The 13,998-nt window shown below is 39.8% G+C and overlaps 1 protein-coding gene across 1 annotated transcript in view; it reads right to left on the bottom strand.

Moving 5' to 3' along the window:
* Positions 1 to 8,798: 8,798 nt before the first annotated feature.
* Positions 8,799 to 13,998, bottom strand: part of LOC148722556 (protein brambleberry-like) — a 13,637-nt gene continuing 8,437 nt past the window's right edge. Inside the window, exons 3-9 of the mRNA XM_088737055.1 lie at positions 13,822 to 13,998; positions 13,133 to 13,349; positions 12,571 to 12,749; positions 12,026 to 12,302; positions 9,710 to 9,859; positions 9,419 to 9,483; positions 8,799 to 8,906 (exon numbers count right to left, since the gene is read on the bottom strand). The exon at positions 13,822 to 13,998 is cut by the window's right edge and continues 9 nt beyond it. Of these exons, the coding sequence (XP_088593181.1) occupies positions 8,799 to 8,906; positions 9,419 to 9,483; positions 9,710 to 9,859; positions 12,026 to 12,302; positions 12,571 to 12,749; positions 13,133 to 13,349; positions 13,822 to 13,998 (1,173 nt within the window). The remainder of the gene's footprint in view (positions 8,907 to 9,418; positions 9,484 to 9,709; positions 9,860 to 12,025; positions 12,303 to 12,570; positions 12,750 to 13,132; positions 13,350 to 13,821) is intronic.

Here is a 13,998-nt window from a genome sequence, read left to right on the forward strand (position 1 = left end):
TCAAGTTGATTCCTCAGACTGAAAGAGGTTATCGAATAAGTTTTTTAAATTTTCTTTAAATGTTTCCTATCAATATCTGTTTCGAAAAATTTAATTAAAAAGATAAGTCTCCGTGCTTGTTTAGGAGAGATTCTGGGCCAAACTTACTCCATTTATGCCTGTGCTGGCACTTTTGACACGCGTTACCTAATTAGTCTGTGCACAACCCCCTCTACCGTTCAAAAGAAGGGGGCTCTACCCGATTCTCTTTTGGAAGGTAGGGGGGCGGCTGTACACAGACTGCGTGTCATCGGTTGACGGTATATTTTGAGGTAACTTGAAGCAAGGGTTTTTGAAGAAACACTTGAGAAAACTTTTGAAAAAAAACCTGAAAGGTAAAAAGTCTCGAGCGTATGGAACAATTTGATCTATAATTTGTGAAAAATCAAGAAATTTTAAACGACACTGACTTAAAACGTTGCTCGAGTCGTTGCTTTCGAGGTAATAATTTGCTTCCTCGAGTAACGCGCTTTACGCACGCTTTTAGATACTTTGAAAGCCCGCGGATAAGCTGCATCCCGAATTTAGCAGCTCAAATTTTGGGAAAGTTTTTAGATAGAAATCAAAAGAAATCCAAAGTCGAGTCTTAAGAAGTCTCCTTCATCCACTGTTCATCGAACATAAACTCGTTATTCACCATGCAATTGAAAATATTTCAAAGTGTTACCCACAACGCTAGCACTTTAACGTAATGAACATCGTTTCTACTTACTTTGACATATGACTGGTCTTTTTCTGGTCTTTATTGACAGGAATTTCTTCATTCAACGCAGTTCTTCCATAGATTTCTCCATTACAACTAAAACGTGGGCAAAACATTCCAAGCTTAGTAACCAGGCATTAGATTGGACTTGATAGTGGACATTCACGACACCTTTCTTAAATGTTCCCGTAGATAACCCGCAACCCCAATTTCTAGCGATGATTTTGGGGAAAAAAAGTGCGGTTTATCCTCGGGCTTTTACGGTAAATCCTTTCTTCTTGTTTTATATCTAGGGAGGTCAGAATTTCTTAAAATATTAAAACTCTAATCAACAACGCCGTGAATGTACTTAAAGGTGGCAATGTATCTCTGGACAAGACGCCGTTGGAGCAGTGTTGGCCAGTTTAGACAACTTAGAGCGTCGGGGATGAGGCGCGATTGGGCAAATCAAGGATAACTTTTGCAGCTTTATTTTGTAGTATTTGTAAGTCTTCCATGATAGTGGCGTTATTCTTGTCTCCGCAAGGGATGTCGGTATAGTCAAAAAGTAGACTTATTAAGGAATTGTACAATGTAATTCGCGTTTCTAATGGTAACTGACGCTTGACTCGCTTTGGTAAACCGATTTTTTGTTTTATTTTGGTGATTAATGATTCGATGTGCTCGTGCCATGTCATGTTCTTGTGGATGACTACACCGATAAATTTGATTGAATTCGTATTTTCGAGTTCTTTGTTATCTATTTGAAGCTTGATACCTTGGCAGGTTTCCAATCTGCGATGGCTACCAAAGAATAAAAATTTCGATATTTTAGTGTTCAGTGTCAGATAATTACTTTCGAGCCATTGAGCTAAATTAGCAAGGTCGGCATTTAGATGGTATTGAATACGTTCGTAACTCTTAGACAATTTCGGCGACGGAAACGCAAAAAGTGGCAAAAGATAGTCAAAACAAACACAGTTGGCTTTCTTTCCGGGCTCTCAATATCCAAGAAAACAAGTCATTCTTAATTCTTAATGAAGCAAAATCTTTTTGCAATATAATAAATCCTTTATTAGCCAAGCTTGTTCGGTGAAGATGGCTGGATATTAGCCTCGTTCTTTTCTTCCCATTTTTATGTACCTCGAATTCGTCTCGGTCCGCAAAAATGCAAAAAAAAAGGAACTCGGCCAATATCCAGCTATCTTGACCTCACGCTTGGTTAATAACGCATAAGTATTAAACAACTGGATAAATGACATATACCGTCACCCCGTTGTGTCAGGACAGAGGATACCAAACATGAAAAAGCTGTCCGCAAAGATTCATGGGAATCTCCATGCAGTCGAAGAAGACACTGGTCAATGCTTTTGTATCTTTCATTTTGATTACTGCAACTCGCTCCTATTTAATCTACCTAAATACCAACTTGATCGTTTAAAGGAAAGTTCAGAACGCCTCTCACCACATATTTTCTTTTAATACCATACAATGATTGATTGCCCTGGGGCGATCCCAGCAAACGCAAGGATCCCAAGATCGGCAACGTTTTCATTCAAGTCATCAAGGACTTGATTAGTTGCATAAATTCCAGGTAAAATCCACACCTCTTCCTGCCATTAGAGGCGATGCATTGAATAAAAAATCATTTGATTTTATTCCTCGACCTTCCATGAAATTTTTGGTCTGTATTTTTGTCAAATGTTGGAATCAGGGAATTGTTATAATTAACTTTTCGTCAACATTAAACCAGGAATGAACTGGCTCGTCAAGATCTACCTGAGCCAATGGTATGTCACTGCTGTTCCCCTTGAAGGATTTCTTTGCTGATCTTGAAGAAGCCGTTGTCGGACACGCCTTGTCTGCTACATCAGGGTCCTAAAGAAACAAACAAATAAACAAACAGTTTTAAGGTCTTGCTACCAGCTTCTTAGGTCGAAATTGTGAAACAGCTTTCGCAATAATAACTGCAAAATGATCTTGAACTGATATAATGTCCCTTTTCTTCATACAAGTTAAAGAAGGAAAAGTAACAAATGAGCGTCAGAATAAAAAAAGAAGACTTAATTTAGTTTCGAACACCCACAGCACTAATAGCACTGATGAGTGTAAACAGAGTCAACAGGGATACAAAATGAAACCCATAAACTTTATTCTCACCGAAGAAGAGGGATCTGCTTTTGAAGAGTCGCTCTTTTCAGCAGCAAGTTCTCTTTCTACGTTTTCTTTCTCATGTTTAATCTCCTCTACACTCCTATCCTTGTCGTCAAAGTGTCTCTGGTAATCCCGTTTCGTTTTCCTGCAGTTCCTCTTCCATCTCTCTTCTCAAATCCTGCTTACACTGCTCGCGGATTGTGGACGATTTGATCTCATTCTCTGCCTTTTTGGCGTTAGCCACCTCTTATGTTTGACGCATGGTTTTCATGATGTTTTCTCTTGAATCGTTGGTTTTTCTGATTTCTTCATCCTTCTTTACCAGCTTTTCCTCCAGAGTAGCAGGGTATTTCTGCAATCTGGCTATTTCCTTCTCCATGTTCTGCATCCGCTCAGAGGTGCTTCGCTCATTAACTTCGTTCTCGTTGGACATATTTTTCATGGCATCACTAGCAGCCATCGCTTGGTTCTTCAAGCTGGTAATTCCCTTTTTCTTTATGTCCAGCGCCTTGGTTGCTAACGCGCACTTTTCTTGCCAAGTTTGCAGTTCTGTGTAAAGAGCTTCCAATTCACCTTGACGTTCGTCAAGTGTCTGTCCTTGTTCAGCTAATATTATATCTCGCTCTTCTAACACTTTTTTCAGGTTGGCAATTTATTTTAACAGGTAACCAATCAGATGAAGATAAGATCGACAACAGACTCGGTTGGTTGACGCGACATCTGGGAGGGACAGGAGACGAACTAGCGTTAGTCACCACCTGCTTCATGCATGCTGGGTATTTCCTCCTAGCAACTCTGTGTATCTTCTACCAGAATGCCCCTCTGTTCACTTGGCTTTTTGTCCTGGTTTTTGTACCGATCAATGCATGGATGGAGATCAATTTTGACTCCAGTTTTACGTACGGTATACTTTCTTGTATCATCGCTGAGGCTCTGCTAGGTATGTAATGGTATTTACATTTTCATTAACGTGCCAATCGTATCACTGCCACAACAAAACAAAACAAAGCAAGCCTCGCTTTGATCATGGTTAGTAGAGGGGACTGGTCAGGAAACGCGACAAACTTCAGTCGGATAGGTTATTGTTCGATTTTATCGAGGTCACGTGACAATGACCCAGCACACATAAATCCAAAATGGCGCCGTGGGCTTGTTTCGACAGTCTCTCTTTTCTTCTCGTGTATGAAAAACCTTTACAGTCCAACTGCACTATAAAAATCATGCAAATGTACATAGAAGAAGTCTTAATTTGACCTCCCATACTCTTACTCTTTTGAAACAAACAGACTTTACATTCTCTGTGGTCGCTTAAGGTAGTTTTTACTGTATGCAGACAGTACAACTCGACATAACTTTTGTGTCAGGCATACCCTAGCCGTCACACACGTTGCTCAGCGATCGCTCAACATCCTCCATATAAAGCAATATTATTGAGAAAATGAAACTGTTTCAGTAGCTACCTGATGAGACTAGACGCAGGTTTCTTTCCATGGAGCTCTTTTCGTCATTCAGCGTTTTCACTTTGTCCGCGAGTGTCCTGATCTGTTCTCGGGATTTTTCATTTTTAACTGATGCTTTCCTAATGTTTTGCTCCAGTTCGTCGATTGTTTTGTTCCTGTCTTCGCTGGCCTTTTGCATGGACATCATTTCCTTCCGCACCCATCGATTAAAAAGGAAAAGCATGGAAAAGCAAACAAACAAACAAATTAAATAGAATTACGTGCGACGCATATCTCCTATCAAGAAGCCGACTAAGTCAACAACAAGTTAATGAAAAAAAGAAAGTAAATTAATTAAGTCTCTCTAAGGCCAAAGGAAAAACTGAGCAGTACCTTTGCCACGTTCACGGAGTAGTTAAGCTGAAAGTCAGCCAATTCTTCAGCAGTAATTCAAAATGGGCTGGGACTTAGCCAAGTTGCCAAGTGAGCAGAAAAAATCGATCTCCGGTAAGGGAACCTACAGTGAACCAAACTAGAGGATCTTTTAACAGCCAGAATCTGTGTACATCAAAAAATTCGAAAGGATCTGAAGAAAAAAGCCGTATCTTGTCCAATTCTTTGAACTTTTGTTGATCTAGAGTATCTATATTTCTCTTCAGCTGGTCGATTTCTTTCACCCTCTCTTCAATTTCCTCGATTCTTTTTTTTAGTCTTGTGTTTGCCTCATTCGTTTCCTGTTCCAGCTTTGATTGGGCTTCCTAAAACGAAAAAATATTACAGCAACATTTACCTTAAATACTGAAGAAACAAGTCTGACGATCAGAGACATTGTCACTGAAAATCTAATGAAACCAAATCACGTATCTTTAAATTTTCTCTATAAAAAAATAATAATAAGTATGAGATTCAAAGTGCTGTCTTCATTTGATATCCCGCGAACAGGCCCTACAGCACTGGTGCCGCGGCACGAACGTATTTTGTCCGCAGGAAAGAATGAGGCCTGAGCAACGCGAGTCGGGGAGGGGTCGGCAAAGGCTGTGGCATTGACGTTAGAGACCTTATAATTTGAGGACGTCGCCTGTCTAGGACGCAACCGGAAGTTTGTTTTCACCTAAAAATGACACTGCGCATGTCTATGTGTGAATGGGACGCGGCGTTACACATGTGGTGAGTACGCCATTTTTTAAATTTCCCGTCGTGCACAAAACGTGAGTATGTTTTTCTTTCTGGAGCTCAAATTATTCATTTCTTTCGCAGTTTTCGCTGTTCTTTTGTATAAAATTTCGGATTGTTCGCAGAGATCGCAAAAAAGGTTGAGGTGGTCTTGTTGCCTACATAAGAGCTGATTTGTCAGTGTACAGGAGAGCGAAGCTAGAGCCCGAAGGAGTGGAATCAATCTGCTTGGATGTCAAGGACAATAAAAACAATCGTTTCCTTGTTTGTGCCTGTTATAGATCACCAGGCAAATGCAATGAGCTGGAATTTATGACCTCACTATCCTCCGCTTCAGAAACAATGTATAACAACAGGAAAGAGCTCTTATTACTCGGTGATTTTAATCAAGATATGTATGTCAGTATCGCTGAAGGCCGGACTGCAAACAGAAACCTGGTCGACTTTTGTGATCGATTTTGCCTTGGTAATAAAATCACGAAACCGACACGCGTTACTGACAAAACAAAGAGCCTTCTCGATGTCATTCTTACAAGTAACAAAGAGCGCTTTATAGCTTCAGGCAATTTGCACCTTGGCTTGAGCGACCACGACTTGGTGTTTGCTGTACGCAAAAACAAAATTCCACGTCCAAAACCACGCTTTGTTGAATATCGCAGCATGAAGCATTTTGATCACGAGAAGTTCTTGGCGGACCTAAGTGAAATTCCTTGGGGGACGGCTTATTGTTTCTCAGATGTGAATGATGTATGGGGTCATTGGAGCAAACTGTTTAAAGACGTTCTTGATAGGCAGCACCTATTAAGAAAAAAATGGGTGCGCTGTATTCAGCTTCCTTGGATAACACCCTCAAATCGAACGTGAAATTGCTCTGCGAAACAGGCTTTTCAAAAGGTACAGAAAAACCCAAAGGACAGTACATGAATTGTTTATAAGCAACAGCGTAATAAAGTAACTTCACATATGAATTTCATATATTTCATTGTATCTAACTTCACCTAAGCGCAAAGGAATCAATTTTGATACACGGCATCGGGAGCGAAACATCCTGGTGAATTTTGGAAGAAAATGAAGCCTCTTCTTCCTAATTTCGGCATAAATAAACTAAGTAACATAACTCTTGTTGAGAAAGGTGTGGTCACGACGGAACCCAGGCAGGTGGTGGAAATATTTAACAGCTATTTCGCCAAAGTAGTTTCAACAAATCACCGTGAAAATGACTTCAACGATCATCCAAGTTGAAATCTAATCGCTAGCAAAAAGCTGCTAGATCAGTTTGTCTTCCAGCCTGTGAGCTGCGGCTATGTTCGTCAAATCTTAGACAATCTAAATTCCAGTAAGGCTGTTGACGTAGATGGAATCTCACCACGTCTCTTAAGGCTCGCTCCTCCCATCCTAACAGGAGATAACAAAGCTGATCAGCTATCTGATTATGAACCAATCATGGCCAACTGAATGGAAGAGTGGGAACTTGACACCGGTATTTAAAAAAGATGAGGATACACGCAAAGAAAAGTATCGTCCTGTTTCCATTCTTACCGCCATTTCTTAAGTGTACGAGAAGGTTATGTTTGACCAGCTCTACGGCGCTTTCCATGAACATCTTTCTCCGAATCTGTCTGGGTTCTTGAAGAAACACTCTTGTTGCACCGCACTCTTTAAGATGACGGAGGACTGGAGGCGAAGCCTTGACAATTGAGAGGCAGTTCTAGCCGAGGCAGTGGACCTGTCCCAAGCATTTGATTCTATTAACCATAACCTCCTATTGGTTAAATTAAAAGCCTATGGCTCCCCTCCGTCTGCATTAAACTTGATTTCTTCCTATTTGTTGGGGCGAAGACAGCGAGTTAAGTTGTCCTGTGTTTGCTCCAGCTACTCAGAAGGAATGGTGGGCGTCCCTCAAGGGTCCCTCCTCAGACCGCTGCTGTTTAACATTTATATAAATGACTTGAACTACGCCATACCGGATGTATCTCTGAGGTAATCCACCGATGACACAACTATGTATGTCTCAGATGTGGCGCCCATGGTTCTCGAATTTGTAGTGAATAATGCTCTTGAGCGGTTATCATCGTAGTTTCGAGAGAATCATCTGGTGATCAACAACACAAAGACGTAAGCAGTACCCATTGGTCCCTGTAAGTACAGTTACGACCTGGCAATACATAGCTCTGTCATTGAGACACTGCCATCTATCAAAATACTTGGCGTTGAACTTGATAGCATGCTATCTTTCAAGGATCACATTACTAAACAGCTTCAAAAGGTATACGCTAAAAGTGGCGCACTTAGGAGAGTCAGGCGTTTTGCCCCTGGCAATGTTATGTTAACTCTATAAAACTTTCATTCTCCCTTATTTCGAATACTGTTTCCCCCTCTTTCTTGGATTGGGGAAAGTGCAAGCGAATCGGCTAGAAGCTGCCAACTATTATATTCTTAGATCACCGCTAGGTTATCGCAAGTCTACCATTTATGATGAATTGCTGCGAATCTTGAATATGGAAACGTTAGACCAGAGAAGGAAACAACAATCTCTTATTCTGTTATATAAATGTTTGCATAACGACGGTCCCAAATATATCAGAGATTGTTTTAGTGTTAGAGAAACTATGTACAATCTGAGAGGAACCGGCATTAATTTGCACGCACCTAAATTTAGTGTAGACTTTATGAAAAAAATCTTTGACTTGTGTGTGCGCAGCTGTGGAAAGGATTACCTGCAAGTGTAAAACTGGCCAATAATATCAACCTTTTTAAGAAGCTATTGAGAACAGTAAAACTTTAGCTGCTTTTCCATTTTATACTTGTATTTAAGTGACTCTCAATTTCATTGTACAGACTTAATTTTTTAATCTTAATTTTAAATTATTTAAGCTATAGCTTCACCATTTTATACCTGTATTTAAGTCACGTTGAATTTTACTGTACGAACATAAATTTAATGTTAATTGTTAGTTATTTCAATTTCTAATCAATTAGATCTTGACAGTATGTATTAGGTTTTTTAGATTCTTAATCTTAGAGGCACGTACGTATTTTGAACGAGCTCTATGACCTCCTTGACGCTACGTGGGTTAATAAAGTATTGATTGATATTGATTGATTGATCTATTGTTAACAGTGCTTGTTATTTCATAGATAAACGATGGATTCCAGTTCCCAGTAAGTAGACTCCACATCTTTCCCTTATTAACATAATGGAAAAATTTATCGTGTTGAGCTTCAATTTATCATGTCGTGTGAGAGGTCGGCTGATGTAAGTAGAGCGTATTTGTAATAAGTCTAACTCGCAGTTTATACAGCGAGCCTAATCAAAAGTTTTCGGGCCTAGCTGGTTTGGAGCGTGGTGTAGCTGCCAAGGCACCGGCCCTCTTTGCTGGGGGAGGTAAATCCACCGGTTTAGACACTCTGGTGGTCACCTGACAATAAACAAGGAGAGAATTAGACATCAATAATTGTATACTGAAAGATTTGGCTTTTAACTATTAACTTTCTGCACTAAATTCGCCAATGAATGATATATGTCTACTAACTATGGTAACATCCAGCACGTAAAGACGAGAAATATCTACATATTTTCTCACCTTTTAGGCGGTAGCCGAAAACTTCATGACATGGATTCTCCTTTTATAGGCACTTCATGACATGACACCTCTCCTTTTATAGCGCGCCATCGTGTTTAAGTGCCGTAAACCAAAGCCAAAGTTATCACATCGACCAATCAGAAGAAAGAAAAATACCCTTAGAGCCAATGAGAACTGAAAATAACGCGCAGGAAACGCGGGCGACCAAGTCGTGATCGGTTCTAGTTTTGCATCTGATTGGTTGAGAGAAAGTAGCAAGTTTTTTGGACCAATGACAAAGCGAGGTGGACCAAACCAATGCAATCCAGGATTACCTTTGACAGGATTGACCTACTTGGTCGACTCACCTGCGTTGCTTCGCCGTGTTCTAGGACGTTAGGATCAAGCGCTTTTCTGTTGAATTCTATTCTTCCTTGTGTAAAGCGTTTAATTCAGAATGAAGAAGGCAACTCCATTAGAGATTGGGGGCGTTCGAAAACCTTTCACAGTGATACGAGCTTTAGCCTCGAAGTATGAGAACAATTTAAAATGTTTAAGAAAAAAATTGAAGCCTAAAAACCGGAACGAAAACATGCGTATATTTATGTAGATACGTATGTAGATACATATAATTCCAAAAAAAAACAAACAACACCTACCTACTGTATCCAGCATGTTCTCTGTATCATTTGGAGTTTCTTGTCGACAAAGAGAGCTCGCCCAATTTAATGCCAAAGGTGAAGATTTAGAGACTCCATCAGCGTTCGATGGGAAAAATTTCTTTGTTAGGTAGATGTATAACCAGTTCCCTATAGGATCATGGGTACTATTATAAGCCTTTGACAAGTGTGCAAAATACCACGTCAGTCAACTAATCGCGTTTCATCGTAAATGGAGACAATTTGAAGGAAAACATACGAATTTCACATTTGCGAGTTATCTTGAGGATTTTGATCAAAGCATAGTTAGTAGAGGGGACTGGTTAGGAAACGCGGCAAACTTCAGAGGGCCGGCCTATTGTCTGTCCCCTGAGCTTCGCTGGAACGTCACGTGACCAATGACCCTGCACAGAACCAAAACAACATGGAGGACATCAACGACTTATTTTTCTTCGGCGACGATTTTGATGCCATATTGGAAACTTTGGGAAACGAGGAAGAATACAAGAGCACTTTGTCGAAGCAGCTGACTCTGTAAGTCTTTTAGAAGCCTTTAAAACTTTATTTTCGCTCAAAAACTTTGTATTTATTGATGCCCTTAACAACGGCATCGGTCGTAGTGCAACAACAAATTTTTTTACTGAAAGTCCTTCGATTTTTAGGTTCAATACGAAGAGGGAATTGTTTGCTAATTGTGCCAAGAGAAATGCAAGACTAAGGCTGGATTAAAAAGACATAGACAATACAGCATAAGGAGGAACAAGCGCGGGGAAATCAACCGACTCAAGAAGCCAAATTGACTGCTGAAGACTTCGAAGCGTTATCAGTGAAAGCACGAGATAAAATAATTGAAAGAAAAATCTACCCTCAAAGCGTAAAAGAAGAGCTACGAAGATATACGAACTGAGAAGAAGAAAATATGGACTTCTCAGAAGTAGAATCCATGTATATGCATTTGGTTAAAACTGGAAATGCAGAACAATTCTACTCGAAGTACTATTCAAGAATAGGCCTCAATTCAACAAAGATTTTTGTGGGGTTGTCAAGTAATGCGGCAACATTGCTTAGTACCAAAGTGGCTGATTGTTTGATAGCTCACAGCAAACAGAAAGATGAATCACCAAATCTCAATATCCCTAATAAACTGTGTGATAGAGAAATGGCAGGGTTACAATATATTGGAGGATATGTTCTGCACAAGCTTTATAGCAAGGTGAACACTGTATATAATCCCACAGCACATACTCAACAAACAGCTTCAATACTGAAAGCTGGCAAAGCAGAAGATTTGCATGTTGCAGGGAGTCAAAAACTAATTTCATCTTTAAACCGAGGTAGACTTTGGGTTATTTCTAAACAAGCTCAAACAATTTTTAAGAGAATAGAACATAATTTTAGGATTCTGACCTCCGGAAGTCTCCAGCTGAAGATTGACAATGCTAAGATAGAATCCAAATCAGCTTGTAATGTTCAATTGGTCTCAGCATATAACACCATGTTGTTGGACTCAGACATAGTGGTAGATAACAGCATTGCAAAAGATGTTTTGGACAGCATTATTCATTTATATATTACTGTACGGTGTTTTTCACTGGCCAAAGATGTTATACACAAACACAAAATTCAATGTAAACAAATGAAGACAAAAACACTACGAAAGGAAATTTGTAGAGCCAGCAAAGAACAAGAAAGGCAGATATAGTTAGAATTAAGAGCCTGCAACAGTTTGTCAATAAGTAATATATTACAAAAGATTAATTTGGTAGCTACAACCTGCAACATATTAGATATTGCTCATTAATGATTATTTTATGGACAAAAATGAGTATAAAGGCTATATGGTTAAAGTATCTAACATACAGTAACTTATTTATTTTCAGCCAGTCTTCTCGCCACTTCTTGTATTCTGCGTTTCGCGGCGCCGGTAGCTTCCACATTCTAATTCCTTTACTTCTCCTACACGTTCCACAGCCAAATAATGAACAATTTTCACCTGGCATTATGTCCACTGACTTGATTAATGTTTTAGCTATATTTTGAAGGTACGATGTCGCTCGATCACGGAGAAAATCCAAAAACTTAAACGCTACGTGACTGTCGAAACAAGCCTACGGCGCCGTTTTGGATTTATGTGTGCAGGGTCATTGTCACGTGACCTCGATAAAATCGAACAATAACCTATCCGACTGAAGTTTGCCACGTTTCCTGACGAGTCCTCTCCACTAACTATGATCAAAGCGAGGCTTGCTTTGTTTTGTTTTGTTGTGGCAGTGATACGATTGGCACGTAAATGAAAATGTAAATACCATTACATACCTAGCAGAGCCTCAGCGATGATACAAGAAAGTGTACCGTACGTAAAACTGGAGTCAAAATTGATCTCCATCCATGCATTGATCGGTACAAAAACCAGGACAAAAAGCCAAGTGAACAGAGGGGCATTCAGGAAGAAGATACACAGAGTTGCTAGGAGGAAATACCCAGCATGCATGAAGCAGGTGGTGACTAACGCTAGTTGGTCTCCTGTCCCTCCCAGATGTCTCGTCAACCAACCGAGTCTGTTGTCGATCTTATCTTCCATCTGATTGGTTACCTGTTAAAATAAATTACACGATAATAGTTGCTTCAGAAACTTTTCAAGAAGCAATCATTTCACGCAAATCGTTGAGGTTCTATTCAAAAAATTAATTTGGAAATGTAAAAGTAACATCCTAAATTTGATATTAAAAGCCGATCTTTTAACAATATAGCTTTATATGTAGGGGGTTATAAGCAAAAAAGACTCAATTAAAAGACAAGTGATCACGCGCAGTTCTAATTTACCCACACACTTGCAAAAAGTCAAACCAGATTTTTCTTACCTCTATTAAGTATCCAATCGTATCGCTGATAGTTTTCAGATTTTCCATGGTCTCATTGTAATGTTGAGTGGTCTCACTGTGGTACGATTTCATTCGAAGTGTGCTGTGGTCCTTTAAAATTCTGCGGTGGCTCTTTTCATGGTCCAAATCTTGCTTATGAATTTCTATTGTAGCATTCTCTGTTGATTAAGAACGGAAGATACTTTTATGTTATTGTGCAATGAAAAGCATCTCTAACTCTTTATACTCTAATTTAAACTTAACCTCAATATTTTATTTGCATCCAATTTCCCACCTGAGAAAAAAACTGCCCGAGACACTAATAAATGTGTATGCATTTTTATCTGTCTCAACGACGACTTGATTTGGATCGATCGACCACACTAGAAAAAACATTGCTACGTGAGAATACGTTGCCAGGACAAGGTAGAAAATTGATCCTTAGTGTGATTTGAAGATTGTAGCTCAAAGGGGATTAATCTCGGGCAGTAAAAAGAGGGAGACGATAATCAAGTAGGGTTGAAGGAAGATCTTTTTCTTTGATAAAAAACTCTTAACTGACCAAGCTTTTCTTTGAGCGCTTTTGCCATATCTTTGAGCTGTTTCCAACCACTGTCTATCAGCACCCTGACATTTCCTCTTAATGAGAACGCGATCGACCGCTGTACATCGTCATAGTTGGAATGCAGTTGCTCTTGCTGTTTCACAAGACGTTCCTGACCAGCGGTCACTCTAATCACAGTATCATCTGCTACTTCTGTCAGAGTCCTTTGACCTTCCTTTTCAATTGAACAAAAATGGAGGTTGCGCGTATCAACGGGCGTTCTGGTCGGGAGTTGGGCGAGGAGGAAAGCAGGAGGAAAAGAGATAAGAGACAGAGGGGGGCTAAAAAGAAAGCCCCGTCGCACCTCCCGTCACCCTTGCGCCGCCGACCTCACTCGAACCCATTTCTTTCTCAGCCCCTCCAAGCAAAGCCTGTCAGTGACAGCTTAATTAATGTTCATATTTATTGATAAAAATATTAATGAAATATTCAAATGACTGTTAGAACATCTGCTGAGAAACATTTCCTATCACAACCTTGATATAGTACAAAATCTCTTAAGTTACTTTCTCCCAATTTGAACGTGTTTTGAATGAGATGCTTCCACCTTCCACACAGATCTATCGTCACTTTGGGATGTCTTGAAGTTCCCACACAAATTGACGCATATCTTGTCTGAGGAGAGAATAAGGGTGATTGAAACTTACTTTTAAACCGTTCATAAGCTCCATTTGATTTTGTGCTTGACTGGCCAGCTGATTGACAATAAATTCTGTCTTCAATCTGAACTGCTGCTGCCGGGTGGCATAGCAGATCGACCGCGCCCTGTTGCTTATGATGCGATAACTGTCCCAAGTATTGGCATCCATATCAGCTGTGCAATC

The sequence above is a fragment of the Stylophora pistillata genome, chromosome 10 (assembly GCF_964205215.1).
Source record: "Stylophora pistillata chromosome 10, jaStyPist1.2, whole genome shotgun sequence".
In the NCBI taxonomy this organism is placed as follows: Eukaryota; Metazoa; Cnidaria; class Anthozoa; order Scleractinia; family Pocilloporidae; genus Stylophora; species Stylophora pistillata.